General features: G+C 43.5%; 2 protein-coding genes across 2 annotated transcripts in view; both read left to right on the forward strand.

The window, feature by feature from the left end:
• The window catches only part of abhd17b (abhydrolase domain containing 17B, depalmitoylase), a 41,681-nt gene extending 27,690 nt beyond the window's left edge, over positions 1-13,991 (forward strand). Inside the window, exons 4-5 of the mRNA XM_063195488.1 lie at positions 6,801-6,980; positions 11,373-13,991. Coding sequence (XP_063051558.1) covers positions 6,801-6,980; positions 11,373-11,592 — 400 coding nt within the window. The 3' untranslated portion in view covers positions 11,593-13,991. The remainder of the gene's footprint in view (positions 1-6,800; positions 6,981-11,372) is intronic.
• An 893-nt stretch (positions 13,992-14,884) lies between these two features.
• cemip2 (cell migration inducing hyaluronidase 2) overlaps positions 14,885-17,032 on the forward strand; it is a 94,175-nt gene continuing 92,027 nt past the window's right edge. Inside the window, exon 1 of the mRNA XM_063195489.1 lies at positions 14,885-15,082. The gene's annotated coding sequence lies outside the window, so the exon portion shown is untranslated. The remainder of the gene's footprint in view (positions 15,083-17,032) is intronic.

The following is a 17,032-nucleotide window of genomic DNA, read 5'->3' on the forward strand; positions in this document are numbered from 1 at the left end:
TGTGTGTGTGTGTGTGTGTGTGTGTGTGTGTGTGTGTGTGTGTGCGCGCGCACGCACATGCGTGTCTTTCAGTGAGAGTAATTTGTGTGTGTGTGTTCGCGTGTTTGTGTTTTTCAGAGAGAGTAATTTGTGTGTGTGTGTGCATAGTTTGTGTGCACGCCCACTCATACATTACATGTCAGCCTGGAAGCTAATTGATGATGGCGTTTTGGGAAGGGCTTGTGTAATGATTGCAGATGAAGACGGTAAGGGGAGGGAGGAGGCAACATGGGAAGAAGGAAAGAAAGTAAGAAGGCAAGGCAGTAACCTTGGGAAGGACGCAATGCAAGGCCACAAACTAGAAAAGAGTCTGAACAGCCCCTAATTATTTAGAAATCAAGGTAGACACACACCCAGTCATAAAGCGTCTATTTGAAGGTAGGCTGATAAATAGGGATGGAAATTGATAAGGTTTTTACGATTCGGATTCCATTATGATAGCCAAAATTGTCAGCGGCCCTGTGTCTGCGTGTGTATTCTTTACGTGTTCCTCTGTGTTCCACACTCCATGCTTCCAGCCACGTTCTTCTGCCTGTCCATCTTCCTCACTTCAACTCTCTTCTGTGTTCTATTTTTCTCGTCTGTCCACCCCCTCATCCATGTCTCTCCTGGCCATGTTCTGCGCTCCTCCAGCCCCCTTATTCATGTGTCAAACTTATCCATGTGACCCTCCATTGCCCCTATTAAAATCTCTATTGACCATTCAAAAGAAGAAAGTTTGCCGCACACGTCACTGACTTTGTTCATTTATTTATTCATCGAATTATTAAACGGTCCTCGTGTTTTTACCAGAACAGTAGAAGCTGTGCATGGCGGACCCCTGAGCTTTTGCCTCTCTATTGGCCATGTTCTCTGTCTCCATCCAATCCATCAGTTTGTCGTACTGTAGGTAATTAGGGACAACTTCTCTGCTCCAGCTAAGACAACTATTGCACTGAGAGATTCTCTTAATATGTGAATGATTATTGTATGTGAAATTATCTGTATGGATGTGTGTCACTGGACACCTTAATTTCCTTTGGGATAAATAAATATTACTCTACTCTACTCCTCTCTACTCCCGCCCCCTTACGGTGCATACACACCAACGGCGCGGACGTCCACAGTATGTCCACTTCACGTGTCCGTTATCAGTCCGAAACGGTTAGAATGCATGAAAACAAATGCCTTGCACACAGGAACACGGTGTAAGCGCGGTGCATGTCCGTCCCAACCGGGCATGTCCGCATTGCTCACTGAAAATAGAACTCGAGTCTATTTTCCAGCGCACGTTCGCGTTCAATGCGCGGCTCCCATTGAAAATGAATGGCTGCTTCCCGCGGATAGAACATGGACGTTGACTGTGCAGTGTGAAAGGCAGCCCGTGAACCTCTCGGACTCATGGAGACGTTAAGGAAACGTGCCGTCTGTGTGTGTATGTACCGTTACCCTTTTCCTCCCCTGGTCATAGTCTATGTCTCCGTCCTCCTCTCTAATGTCTGTCTTCTGGCCATACAGTATTTTGTGTCTCTCCATCTCCCTCACTCTTTTCCTCTACTGGCCACATTTTGTGCGTCTCCATCCCCTCCCTAATCTCTGTCTTCTGGCCAATTTTTGTGTGTCTTCTCCATTCCCCCGGCCCGACTCTGAAGAAGGCTAAGACGTCTGACGGGCAGTGAAGTACACAACGAGGACTGCTGTTCTCTTTATTTGGCATATTTTGAGTGTCTCCATCCCCCTAACTAATGTCTGTCTTCTGTAGGGCTCTTCAATATATCAAATTTATTTTGTGATATCAATATTGTTGTTAAACAATACCAATTTTTTCACAATATCGAGTTGAAACAATATTTTTGTAATTTGTTTATACTGCCAAATGGCAGCTTACGCTAAGCGCAATACATTCCCCTCCACTTGAGCCATTGCGAGAACAGAGCAGACTTGCTACCCAACACTCAAACTGAACTCCACTGTGTGTTTTTCTGTGGCCCTCCACTCACACTGCTGAAGGGAGGGAAGATTGTGAATTGTTTAGCACAATTTGTCTTTAAAGGTAAGATTTTTAGTTGTTTATTTCCAGAATTCATGCTACCCATTCACTAATGTTACCTTTTTCACGATTACTTTTTTTTTTTCATGAATACTTACCACCACCATCAAATCATTCATTATGACTTGAAAAAATTGCACTTTTCATACATGAAAAGGGGGATCTTCTCCATGGTCCGCCATTTTGAATTTCCAGAAATAGCCATTTCTGGCTGCAAAAATTACTGTACTTGGGCCATAATAGAAAACATTAGTTTATTACTTAGTAAACTTTCATGAAAAGATACAATTTGGCAATAGGCAGCCCAGTTTCAATGAGTAGCATAATTGCAATACCTTTTTTGGTCATTTCCTGCGCAGTGTACCTTTTTAAAAGAAATATTGTCTAAACAAATCGTGATATCAGTATTGACTGAAATATTCGTGATATTGATTTTTCTCGTAATGGAGCAGCCCTAGTCTTCTGGGCATATTCCATGTGTCTCCATCCCCCCCCCCCCCCCCCCTCTCTCATCAGGGCTTTTTCTAGGAATTTTTGGCATGAGGGAGCATCATGGCAGGTTGCGGCCCCCGTGACTGAGAAATTTACTAGGGGCGCTCAAAAAAGTAATTTATATATTTAAAAAAAAAAAGAAGTATGAGGGTGGAGCGCCCCTATTTCCCCGTTCAGAAAAAGCCCTGCTGATGTCTGTCTGTCTTCTGGGTCTCCTGGCTATATTCCGTGTGTTTCCATCTCCCGTCACTAATGTCTGTGTTGTCTTCTGGGGCTGGGCGCTGTCAGCTGACTGGGCGCCCGGCTGGTCACGTTCTCCTTAATCAGCGCAGGAATGCATGTGCTCTACAGCGCCGCCCCAAGGTCACGAGACCAGAGACTAGAGACCAGGCCTTGCCAGGAGGGAGGGAGCGAGGTGGAAGGGTGGAGAAGGAGAGGGGGAAGGGGAGAAGGAGAGGGGGATAGAGTTATACAGAGATGGTGGTGGGGGGGGGAGAGATAGAGATGGAGAATTGTGCTCCACAGCGCCTCCCCAAGGTCACGAGACCAGAGACCAGACCTCGCCACCACCCCATCTCCAGGAATAGAGGGAGGGAGAGAGGGATAGAGGGAGGGAGGGATGTAGATAGAAAGAGGGGTGGGGGCGTGGAGAGCATAAGAGAAAGTGATAGAATAAAGGGCTGGCTATACGGGAATGATTTTCTATGCCAGTGACAACGTTCCCCTGGACTAACCATATGAAACCCACCAGAAACGTGGCACAAAACGAGTTTTTTGAATAATGGGTTGCAGAGTGCGAAAATCGAGTAACGCAGGCGTTTGCGTTGCCATTGTTACAGGCGAAACGGATTTGTTTACATCTGCGTCACAGCCACATGGCCAAAAACAGTGAGGTATCTTCACAGTGACCACTAGCTTTGCGCACAACATTAATTCCATGCACAATGGCATCATCAGACAACTGTTTGTGTGGACTGTGGAGACTTTCATTTCTACCACGGTCAATATTTTAGGCTACATTTCAAACTGCCCAGTGTGGGTCACTCGTGTTCAAAATCTAAAAAAAAAACCCTGACTAACACGAAGCAAAGCTTCATATTATCTTTTAACTGCGCACCCAAACAGTTATCAGCAATGCATATTATGTCACTAGTTGAAACAGGCGTAATGGGCAGAAAGAGAAGGAGAAGTGAGCGCGCAGCAGCCTCCAGAGGAGGGAGAAATACCTGCCCGGTATTGGTATTCAACACCTTAGTTTAAACTTCTCAAATTAAAAAAAAGCAGCATAAAGTGTAGAACACAATCAACAGATGCCTAAATGGCAATGATTCGCTACTCTAGTCACTCCACAAGCTACACAAGGTGCCACATGCGCAAAGCTGGTAGCCTATTTTTCCACGTAGCACTCACTTCAGCATAATGAAAAATAACAACTATGCAATGCTGGTTTTGAAAATAAGTCAGCTAGCAGCAAATGCTAGTACACATGTTGGGATAGGAAATTCCTTTAGTAATTTGACATGCTCCTCCTGCATACAAAACATCATACTTAACTAATGAAAGGAGTAAAGACATTAGACTTACAACTTCGTGAGGGCCAACCAGTTATGTAGACTGTAAACTCCCTGGTGATTGTTCTAATGTCTTCCAAAATATTCCAGAAGTTGCAGCATGCATGCTTATTCTTGTAAGAGCAACTTTTTCACGAAGCATGGTGCTAAGCAGCATGATTCAGTACAGTCTTTTTTGTATCTAACTTGTCTCTGTGGCATCTAGTAATGTTCAATTATGCAGCTTGCACATTCTGATATTCTGAACCTGCTATGTAGGTATACGCGCTTGCGGAGAGTAAAGCGCGTAATAAAACCGTCTTTTGCTTTTTTACAAAGGGGGGAAATGACGCTCTTTTTTTGTTAAGCTATCCGTCGCCTAAAATGGACATAACTTCGGAATGGGAGAGGCTAGAAATGTATCGTTTTTAGTAATAAAAAGCTAAGATCTTCAGCTTTTAAACAAGCCATGGGATATGTCTGTAGTGCGAAAACAAAATTTGCTGGGTCTGTTAAAAAAAATGTGAACCTTTCTGGCACTGTCACTGGTCTAAGGTCCCTGCGTGACAGGTCATTTGCATGATAAGAGTGGGCGATCACGGCCATTAGCGAATACTTTGTTCTCAACAACTTCACACAAAGAAATGTGTATTCTGAAGCAAGCCTGTCGTTCTCATTAGGACCCGAATTTTTCACTGAAACATGCTGTATGGTTGCAACTTAATTGCAACTCGGATTCAAAAAAACCCGCGTTGCGGTGTCATCTGGCATAGGCTTAAGAGGGAGAAAATGAGAGAGGATGCATGTGCTCCACAGTGCCTCCCCAAGGTCACAAGACTAGAAACCAGACCTTGCCACCACTCAGAGGAGGGAGGGAGAGAAAGAAATGGGGGTGGGATGGGAGGGAAATGACAGAACAATATGGAGGAAATGTGAGAGAGTGTGAGTGAGTGAAAGAGTGAGAGAGTGAAAGATGGAGCAATAGATGATGATGAGGGGAATGAAAGTATAAGAGGGAGCACATGAGTGTGTCCATGAGAGAGCGGTCGAGAGAGATGGAGAGTACGCTCAAAAGATGAGATAGAAAGAGAGAGAGAGATGGACTAAACGGGGAGGGTGATTGAGTGATTGAGGGAGAGAAAGTGTGTGTTAGAGGGAGGGAGGGAGGGAGAGGGATGGAAAAAAGGAAAAGGTTTGATTGTGTGTGTGGTGATTGTGCACTTACTCCTCTCCAGAGTCCATTGGCCATCATCACTTCCTCTTTGCCCCCAGGAGAGGAGAGTGGTGACTAATGGAGGCTGCTCTGAAATGCCCATGTGAGCATTGTTTTTGGACTCCTCTCAGTGGCACTTCTGCTGTGTGTATGTGTGTGTGTATGTGTGCACGCTCGTGCGTGTACACGTTTGCACAGGTGTGAGTGTGTGTGTCTGTGTGAATTATTCTGGGCTCCTCTCAGTGGCACCTCTGGTGTGTGTGTGTGCGCGCGTGTGTGTGTGTGTATGTGTGTGTGTGTGTGTGTGTGTGTGTGTGTGTGTGTGTGTGTGTGTGTGTGTGTGTGTGTGTGTGTGTGTGTGTGTGTGTGTGTGTGTGTGTGTGTGTGTGTGTGTGTGTGTGTGTTTGTGATTTTTTTGGGCTGTTAGTGGCATATCAGCTGATTTCATGTGGTTTGGAGAGGCTGATGGCTATTACTGTCATGCTCTACCCACTTGTTGCATGAACTCCCATCACTGATGACTGTGGAAAGCATTCAGAGAAACAATTTTCCACTTTTGAATCTGAAGGGTCCATACTGTAAGGGTAGCAATGAGCAAGGCGTGTTGTTATTAAATAACACTTTCAGTATATAAAAAAAAGAAATTAGTAAAAAAAAAACAGGCAAAAACTGTGAAATCCTTTCAGTGGGTATTTGATACAGTGGCGGTGTATGGTTGTGTGGACAAAAAAGTCCAACTCAAGTAGAGTTTTCTGATCATTTTAGCCAGCCATGTAACCATCCAACAGTTTTCTATTCGGTGGGTAACTGGCCCTATTTTTGTTTTTTCGTAACTCATTTTTTATTTTTTAATGTAAGAAAAAAAGCACAAAAAAACCCAGTGTCAAACATCTCGCCACATTCCCCACCCCATCCACCCAACCCCATTACCCAAACTTGACCAACACACACACACCTTCAGGCCACATTACATTACATTGCACTAAGCTGTCACATTTATCCAAAGCAACTTACAGTCATTTACAGGGTATTGGTTACAGTGCCTGGAGCACTGTGGGGATAGGTGCTCTTTGCTCAGGGGCATCTCAGCCACGGTGTAAGGTAGTGAGTGGAAGGGTGGGATTTGAACCTACAACCCTCTGATCTTAAGTCCATTTCCAAAACACAATTATGTTAACAGCCCCAGTTTGTAACATGCTTTTGTATTTGCGTTTGTGTATTGCGTGGGTAACTGGCCCTGTTTTTTAAAAAAATATATTATTATTATTCTTTTTTTGTTTTAATAACAAAAAAAGCCAGCATCAAACATCTCACCACATTCCCCACTCCATCCCCTCAACCCCACTGCCCAGCAGTGACCAACACGCATAGAACGCGGATCAGAACACGGATTCAAAACTTGCATTTGTTGTAAACTATTTAAACGGGCCAGTTTGTAATGTGATTTTTGTATTTGTGTTTGTGTGGCCGTGTGCAGGTACGGTATTCGTCCGGAGAATGTGATTGTGTACGGCCAGAGTATCGGCACGGTGCCCTCGGTGGACCTGGCATCGCGCTACGAGAGCGCCGCCGTGGTCCTCCACTCCCCCCTCACCTCCGGCATGCGCGTGGCCTTCCCCGACACCAAGAAGACATACTGCTTCGACGCCTTCCCCAAGTAAGGAGACACACACACACACACACACACACACACACACACACACACACACACACACACACACACCAAGAAGACATACTGCTTCGACGCCTTCCCCAAGTAAGGAGACACACACACACACACACACACACACACACACACACACACACACACACACACACACACACACACACACACCAAGAAGACATACTGCTTCGACGCCTTCCCCAAGTAAGGACACACACACACACACACACACACACACACCAAAGAAGACATCGACATAGACTGCTTAGATGCCTTCCCTAAGTAGGTGGACACACACACACACACACACACACACACACACACACACACACACACACACACACACACACACACACACACACACACACACACACTTCAAGTACACACACTATGTCATACACACGGATGCTTGCACTCGGTCTCGCATCTCCCCCTCGGCATGGCTGTGGCCTTCCTTACTAATCCTACTACCGGTACTTTGACGCCTTTGCCAATAAAGGACACACTCGCACATACCTTACCTGCTAAGTAAACACACACACACACACACACACACACACACACACACACACACACACACACACACACACACACACACACACACACACACACACACCTTTGACACATACACTTTTGTTCTGGACGTTTCTCTTCAACTCTTTATAAGCATGTGAGGTTTTTGGAACTGCAGGACTTTATACTTAAAATGCTGAGCGCCATAAGGCCTTCTTTTAGTTTCAGGATTTGTCGGCAACAAATAAGCACCCAGGAGTTCCCCTAGCTTGAACAGTCAGCATTTTTAAGCATGAACTCATGGGCAAACTTACAAACTTGCACAAACACATGCATGCACTTTACCATGCGTGCGCACACACACGCAGACAGACAGACAGACAGACAGAGAGAGAGAGAGAGAGAGAGAGAGAGAGAGAGACAGAGAGAGAGAGAGAGAGAGAGAGAGAGAGAGAGAGAGAGAGAGAGAGAGAGACCCTCAGAGGTAGTTTTCAGTGCCAGGTTCAGAAGAGGCCTTTTTATACACACAGGCGACTTCAGTCATCTCCCTTGAGTCTGCCTAGCCAGCGAGCTCTCCATCTCATTATCTTCAGCTGATGCAGAGCGGGTTGGCTCAAATTTGTCTAAAAATATATACGTGTATATGATAAGAAATGTATCTGCTTTTCCGGCATTTATTTCAAATGGAGACAATGTCTTTAATTCAGAATTCGCCATTCAGAATTAAATAGTTCCGTCGAGTTTACATGGCACTTTCATTTAATTCCAAATTGTGAGGTGTTTACATGATGTTTTCAAAGCAGAATTACGTTTTACTCAGAATTTAAATGGAGTTAATTCTGAATTAAATGTCTCATGATGTAAACGAGGTCAGTGCCAATGAAGAGCGACAGGAAGTACAGTAAGTGGGAGGGAAATGGAAAGTAAGTGGGAAATGACCCGCTGGGCGGAACCTGGGTCTCCAGGGGGGCAAGTTGCCCGGCGTCTATGGTACAGAGCATTAGCAAGATGCTCCACAGCACAGCAGCCCCATGTCTAGTGACAATGCCACTATGTAGGCCAGTTGTTCCGGGCACACACGGGCAGCTGTAGTGATGGGCCAATGAAGCTTTGTTGAAGCTCTGAACCATTAGGCACATTGCTTCAAAAAATGGGTTAGTACTTGAAGCTTCAGTAACAGGGCCCTCTCCTGGTGAAAAGTCATGTTTGCAATTAAACGGGCTCAATTCGAGATGAGATATTGTGCCCTCATCATCTGCGACGTACATTATCCCCAATATTGGACTGCTCTCATACTTTTGCACACTGACTTCCAGACATTTGACATTTTGGGCTACTGATGAGGCAGTTGAGGTAGACGACATTACAAAGGCTACGATGCCACTTTTATTTATTTATTAATTTATTATTAGGCTATTTTTTGGGCGATCAGAATAAAATGTTGCTGAACATGAATGTCTTCAACTTGTTGTGTTCATAACGTATGATGATGTTGTCTACTTGTCTATCAAGTGGGACTTATGGGCCAAATGGCAGTCAATAAAATATCTATTCTCTCCAATGCAACCTGGCAGACGGCTCTGCGACAGTCCAAACACATTTGCGCGCGCCTGCTGGTTCGTGTGGCAGCGCGAAACACTGCAGCTTCTTTCGGAAAACTGAACCAGTTTACTGTTTCATACGTCATATATCACGTGGTTTTTCCGTACTGAAGCAAACTTCGGAACAGTGGTTTAGTGGTTTTCACAGTTGATGGTTTGAAACACGTTCCGGCGCGCTTGTGCCAGACTGCCATCACTAGGCAGCTGTGATGGGAGTTGGAATGCAGATCACAGGATTGCAGATTCAATCCCTCCCCACCCTTACCACTCCCTTCCTCGCTCCGTGGTTGAAATATCCTTGACCAAGGCACTTTTCCCCTCATTGCTCCAGGGACTTTAACCAATACCCTTGGTCAGTGGTTCCCAAACATTTTCAGCGAGGACCGCGTTTTGCACTTAAGAATATTTTCGCGACCCCCCCACCCACCATAGTCTTAGCCTAGCAATGGATTTCTAGCAATATTCGCGGACAAATTATTCATCCTATTGTCCACTAATAGGCTAGAAATTCACAGCACAGCAAATGCATGTATTATCTGTTAGCTGTTAACCTGTGGATTTCCCGTTTTTATGCAATGTCCCTTTTGTCCGTGACCCACCTTCAGTACCTCCACGACCCCTGGAGGTCCCGACTCCCGACCCCCAGTTTGGGAACCACTGCCTTAGGCTATAATATCTGTACGTTGTTTTGGATAAAATCGTCAGCCAAGTGTAAGTAAGGGTTAACGTTCGGCGAGAAGGTCGCTACCGTGGAATAGCAGCACGACAGAGAGAATCTTTAGACCCCGACGCGGAGCGGAGGGGTCTTGTTCTCTCTGAAGTGCTGCTATTCCACAAAGCGATCGACTCGCCGAAAGTTAACCCGCTTATTATATGGATATACTTAAATGATTCACACATGGCGGGGACATTTCTTTAGGCCTATTTAATGTTAAGATTGTTGCTGCGCAAAACAAAACAGTGCCGTTGTGGAATACCACTAGGCAACAGCTAGGTAGCCAGGACAACAGGTGTTGTCTATCACAGCAGCTGATTAGAGTCTTGTTGAAAAGTCGCTTTAGCAGTGAAAAGTCTTGTTGCCATTGACAGCGGTCTGTTATAGACCAACCCGTCCGTTATCGAAAAATAGCAGACGTGTGAACGTTGGGGAGCCCCGTTGAAATGAATGGAGCATTCGACCGATGACGTCACACCATATAATAATGGAATGTAATATAATCATTATACAGTATTATAATGCACACAATGCAGGTGTGTGAACCTAGTTACTCTCTGAACCAGGGATTGACACCACCTCTCTTCATCGGTAGGGTAGAGTATAATCCCATAGCTACTGAATGATTAATCTGACCCATCTGGACGTATTTCCTGCCTAGCTCATTCAGTGCTGATGTCAAGGGGAGAGGACAGCTGTTATGGTGCTTTGATGTCATTGGAATGCTATTAGGTTGGAGATGAGCTCCCTCTTGTGGCGATATGGTGAAATCACTTTGCTCCCTCAGCAGCATTGCATTACTCCAGGAACACTAACTAATAAGTCATAATAATGATAAAATAAAATAATACACGTTTGTGTTTAATGTGCATGTTCTTTGATTTAAAGTTTGATCAACCCGATTTAGTTTATTGGGTTTAAGGATGCTGTCTGTATCAAACTGTCTGAGTGTGTGTATGAACACGATCGTAGCCGCTTTGGTTTCTATTAACTCAGCCCAGAGAGTGTTACACATGTTCTGTATTCACTAGACGGCTAGAGTGTATTATAAAGTATAAAGTAAGTCTAGGTCAATTTCCTTTTTGATTTTTTTTCTTAACCTTTCTGTCTTTTGTCTTTCTCTGCTTTTCCACACCACTCTTCTTCCTCCCCTCTTCATCATCACCATCCTCCTCTTCATCATCTTCCTCCTCCCCCACCTCTCCTGCTCCTCCTCACTCCTCCACTCCTCATCCATCCTTCCGCACCACTCCTTCACCACTCGTCCATCGCCCTCCTTCTCTTCCTCCTCCTCCTCCTCCTCTTCCTCTACCCCCTCATTCTCCAACCTCCTTGTACCCCCCCTGCCCCATTCATTCATCCTCCCGCACCACTCCTCCATCCTTCCCCACCTCTCGTACTCTCCTCTTCTATCCTCTCCTCCATTCTTCTTGTACCCCCCTCCTCATCCTGCACTCCACTCCTCCTCCTTCTCTTCCATCCTCTCCTCCATCCCCCGTGTCCCCTCCTCCTCCTCCTCCCCCTCTTCTCCTCCTCCTCCTCCTCCTCCTCCTCCAGCATTGACAAGATCTCCAAGGTGACGTCTCCGGTGCTGGTGATCCACGGTACGGAGGACGAGGTGATCGACTTCTCCCACGGCCTGGCGCTGTACGAGCGCTGCCAGCGGCCCGTGGAGCCCCTGTGGGTGGAGGGCGCCGGCCACAACGACGTCGAGCTCTACGGCCAGTATCTGGAGCGCCTCAAGCAGTTTGTGGCCCACGAGCTCGTCAACTTGTAAACAAACAAACAAACAAGCATAAACGAAAACAAAACGAATGAATGAATGAATGAGTGAATGAATGAACGAAAAGGACTTAACTTCAGTTTGGGGACGACAACAGCTGGTCAACTTGTAAAACCCACACATGCACACCCGTGCATTTGCACACACGCAGACACATCCAGTACACACACACACACACACACACACACACACACACACACACACACACACACACACACACACACACATATATATAAAGAAACGAACGAAAGGACTCTTCTTTGGCACAGAACTGCCATCATGAGCTGGTGAACTTGTAAACAAACAAATGAAAAAAACAAACAAACAAACTAAAGGACTTGTCTTTGACTCCGTACCACCAACATGGGCTCAGCTCTGCTCAGTGCAAGCAACTGTGAACTTCTTGACGCATTGCTGTTTTTCTTCCCCTTTTTTGATTTTCTTTTAAGTTGTTTTTTCTTTCTTTTTTTGTTAAATAAAACAATGATTTGTATGTTTTCTATTGTATCGTTGTTGCAATGCACATTGTTTTTTGTTTTTTTTGGTGTTTTCTAAGATGTTTTTTTTTCTGTCCTTCCTTTGTTGTTTTTTTTTGCCAAGTGGCCTTCTTACTGCCTTTTGAGAGGGCTTGGTGACCCATGGAAAACGACCTTTGGTGTCCACGGTAACGACCCCTTGACCTCATCCTGGGATGGCATGTGCAGGTTGACCTTTCTGGAACCTTCCACCAGTCAGAGTCAGTGACCTGCAGTCCCATGGCGATGGAACCAGGAACCATTTTGTCACGGAAACTGGTTCTTTTGTTTTCTCCTGCTCCTTTTTGTTCTCTCTCGGATGTTTTTTTTGGTGTTCTATCATAATTGAGTACTGTAAATGGAACGTTAAACATAATGAAATGGAACAACAGTAAAAAAAAAAAAAACAACAACAAATAGCCGAAACTCTGACATACATGATTGCTGTGCCAGTGTTGCCAAATATCTACATATCTATGAAACGATATGTGAAATAGAGTTGTCTCACTTTGTACGAACGCGTTTATAGGACTAGAAATCCTTTGTCTTTCTCTTAAAATCTTTTACACCCAGGACTGTTCATTCATGGGCAAATATATGTTTCGCTCGCAAAAAAACAAAAACAAATGAGTGTCTTGTCTTAGATTTGAGAAATGCTGAACAAAAAAAAAACAGAAACCTGCTACTCCATGGTATGAAGTAGTCATGCATTGTATCCAGAGTTGTTCAAAGTAGAAGTAAACGTACTCTTGCCAATGTGATTACAATACTGGTGGTATGATATTACATGGTTTCAACTTAATAATATCATGCTACTCGTGTTGTAATTACATCTGTAAAGTACTTGTACTTCTACTTTGTACAACTCTGATCGTGTCTATGAGGATCCTACAGTATGAACACTTGCAGAATTAACGAGGGTAGAAGAAGTCCAGTTATAGCACACCTTCACACGTGCTGTGTGGGAGGAGAGACACTACAGTAGCTTTAGCAGAGGAGACAAAAAATGTGAGTGTTGTGGTTTGCCAAGGTGATGACTCTGTATGCCCCTTACACAGCCTCTCTTTCTTTTTTTCATTATTAGTTTGCACAGTTCTCTGTAGCATCATTTCAGTTTTGTCAATTATTATAGACAGCAATGATGCTGTACGCCTGTACCTCTATGTAAAGATTCACACTTGACGTCAAAGCATAACAATTATATCATTACCAAGTCAGATGATACGATACGAACTCCACAGAGTTTAGAGTTTATACTGCACTAGATGCTCAGAGAACCCACCTTTTATTATTATTATTATTATTATTATTATTATTATTATTATTATTATTAGGCAGTTGTCTTTTGTAAGTATCGCTGTCTGAGATACGCACATGGACATGGTGTATTGCCAACAGATGTGTTGCAAGTATTCCAGTACAGTGGCCCAGAGTAGGGGTACTTCAGAGAGACATTATTGTACGTTTGATGTTTAAACAACGCCTCATGGAAAACATTATTTCTTAACATATACTTGACATTAAATGTACTTGTCAACCATTTCCATTTTGCAAGTAATGTGTTGTTCTTTTTTATTGTTATTATTATTTTACTGCTATTTCTTCTAAGCTGTGTTATCGCCTAGTAATGATAATGATAATGGCAATGATCACTGCACATTATCATCATTATTGTTACTGATATGTCTGTTGATTGATTATTATTTGATTGAGTTATATAATTGGACTAATCAGCTTGAACTACACAATTCTTCCAACTTTCATTGTGTTTTTTCATTTTTTTTGTAAGATGTGTTTCATTATTGAAGGAACTTGTAGTATGTAATAATATAGTTGCTACAGATGGTTACAGGAAATTAAAAAAATGTTTAAATCCGATCCATTTGTGTCTCTGAGTTGTGTCTTTGTGCTACATCTCATGCAGTAATGTCTATTTCACTCTACCTGACACCATATTTTAATGTGTAATAGCTGGACTTCATTAGGCTGATGTTGTTTGATAGCTAGCTTGTCTGCAAGGCTTTTCATTGAATAATTTAATCAATTTGCTTAGGAAAAGTTGATTTGTGTTTAGACCCAGATTTCTTCTAATTTAGTTGAAAGATGCTTCCCTCTCCTGACTGTTTTATTTATACTTACCGTCTTAATAGTGGGCTTATCCTCGAGAGAAGGAGCATTGCAGCTGAAGGCCACTGTTGCCTGACATTGCCCTTGAACTCCTGCTTTGGGCAGAACGCACGCAAACAACTATCACGCGAAGGCGCACGAGGGAGATAAGAGGTAGGGATGCAGAAATAGTTGGCCCGTGGTGATTTCACGATTATACGTGTGTTATAACTTATAGCCTAAGGTTGAAATCTTAACCTTAACAGAGTTAACCATAACCACATAAACCACATAACCATAAACCATAACAGAGTTAACAGGGAAGCTTAATTATAGGCCTACCTGTCAGACTTTGACTGGTTTGATGTGCCATAAAAAGACAAACTTGGAACATTATTAAATAGATAGGCATACTAGGCAAGTTGCGCTGAGGCACACGAAATTAGCGCACTAAAGCAAGCAGCCAATGTGTTCTCCCAATAATGGCAATTTAGTTTCCCCTCTAGCAGTTCAATCAGTAGGCTACATCCTCAGACCCAGACCAGAGAGTGGCAATAAGGCATGCAGCCTGCCTACGACGTGTGAACAGCTCGCGAGGCCCCTCCTCATCTACTCCATGTCCAATACTCGCCTCCCATCTCACTTCCTCTCTCTGAGCCTTGCCTGTGACGGGGGCTGGCTGCCTACAGCCCAGAAAGAAGACACCATGTGAAAAAAGTATAAAAATACACTAAAACCCACCCGTCACTTGTTATTTTGCCTACCGATTAGCAAGCGGTGTTGACGCTTCAGATTGGACTGTGTAGTTCTACACCCGAGGGAACGAATGGCAAAGGACGGGACAGCGTAAAATCTGGCGAAAGGTAAGCTTCGCTCACTCGATCACTCACCACTACTACTAGTTTGTTGACCGTTTAGCAAGTGAATGAGATTCCTTGAGGCGAGTCGACACGGCTTCACTGAATACCGTTAGCTGGTTCACTACTTGTTCAAATAGGTAAAGGTGAACACTTGACAAACCCTTCTGAGAAGACAATGGATAGCACCATGTTATGGTGCAACGCATTGGTTAGGTGGCTCGCGATGCGCTCGCAATAAAAGAGACAGTCGCCGCTATTTTGTAACACGCGCCTTGATGCTTAGTAGCATACTTTCCCCGAAGCGGCAATTACAGTAAGTGCACTAACTTGTACTTCCTCTAGTTCCTCTATAAGTAAATGTTTTGACCATACAGGTCGGTGGTTTTGACAGTTCTCCACCAAGCTTACTATTGACCCAACTGTGCAGTCAGCCAGTGTAGGTTGTGCGGGGATGTGATGAAGTAGCCCAGATGACATCTGTCAAAAAGTAAAGTTGCTTCCATCTCTACTTCAAAGTTGTTCATGTTTCCTCAGTGTAGGCCTAGCTAGAAATAGACAAACAAAATAATTTGACTTTTTTTGGTCCAAATAATATGATGAAGACAATGACTATCATTGTCTTCTTCTTCTTCTTCTTCTTCTTCTTCTTCTTCTTCTTCTTCTTCTTCTTCTTCTTCTTCTTCTTCTTCTTCTTCTTCTTCTTCTTCTTCAAATCCATCACTAACACATCATCATTGTATTTACATTTCATTCGGCACCAGTTTGGCATTGTGCTGTACTACTGAAAACTTCCTCTGTATTGTAGGTTGACACATGGATGCACTAAAGGAGTCAGGGAATGTTTACAAGCCCCAAACAAGTCATTTTGGACTGCGAGAGGGGTATGGTTTTGGTGAGGTGAGGTGAGGTGAGGTGGAGAGTGGTGTAGTGGAGTGAAGTGTAGTCCCAGTCAGAGGTCCTGCAGTTTCTCTCTCAGGACCCTTTGAAGTTATTATAGTCAGTCAGACTCAGACCCCTGGGCTATAGTCTCTGGGTCCACTCACTCTCCCATATTAACTGAAGACCTTTAACTCCTATTTTCTCACTTGTTGTTAGAGATGCAAGTGTCGTCGTCTTCTTCTTCTTCTTCTTCTTCTTCTTCTTCTTCTTCTTCTTCGTCTTCGTCTTCCTCTTTTTCTTGTTCTTTTTCTTTCTTTCTCTCTCTCTCTCTCTCTCTCTCTCTCTCTCTCTCTCTCTCTCTCTCTCTCTCTCTCTCTCTCTCAGAAGATGCTGTCTGGTGCCAAAGAAAAGCATTTGGTGCCACTCATCACATCATTTCCTGATTGCATTGATAAACCGTACTGTATGTTGCACGGTGCCATCTGTCTTCAAGCAGGACATGAAGAGCTCTTTTCCAAAACGCTATATACACCATTTTTTACTTTTTGCATTTTAATATTGGAATTGACTGTTAAGAAGTCCTATCATCTATGTGTGAATTCCTGCCATTCAAATGTTTTGAGAACATACTTTTAAAACCTTTATAAAATTAATTTTGCAATGCAATTCAATGGAATGCCCAATACAAAAATGTCAATTTCTCAACATTCTATAAAATGGATATATCTCATTTTGGAAAAGAGCTCTTCACATGTTTTCTCTTTTTTTTTTGGTCTGAAATTAGTTAAGTCAGAGTGAATTTTTTCACAGCTGAAAAGCTGTTGCATTAACGAGTGAGATTCTTTCAATGTCTTTTTATGGGTGTAGTGAAAATAAATGGAATTCTGATTCTATTCTATTCTATTATTTTCTATTCTATTCTACTCTATTCTATTCTATTCTATTCTATTCTATTCTATTATATTGTCTTCTGTTAATTTCTATTCTATTCTATTCTATTCTGTTCTGCTCTACAGTATTCTATTCTATTCTACTCTATTCTATTCTAAATGGTCTGACTCTCCTTGGAAGGTG

Source organism: Engraulis encrasicolus, chromosome 3 (assembly GCF_034702125.1).
Source record: "Engraulis encrasicolus isolate BLACKSEA-1 chromosome 3, IST_EnEncr_1.0, whole genome shotgun sequence".
NCBI lineage: Eukaryota > Metazoa > Chordata > Actinopteri > Clupeiformes > Engraulidae > Engraulis > Engraulis encrasicolus.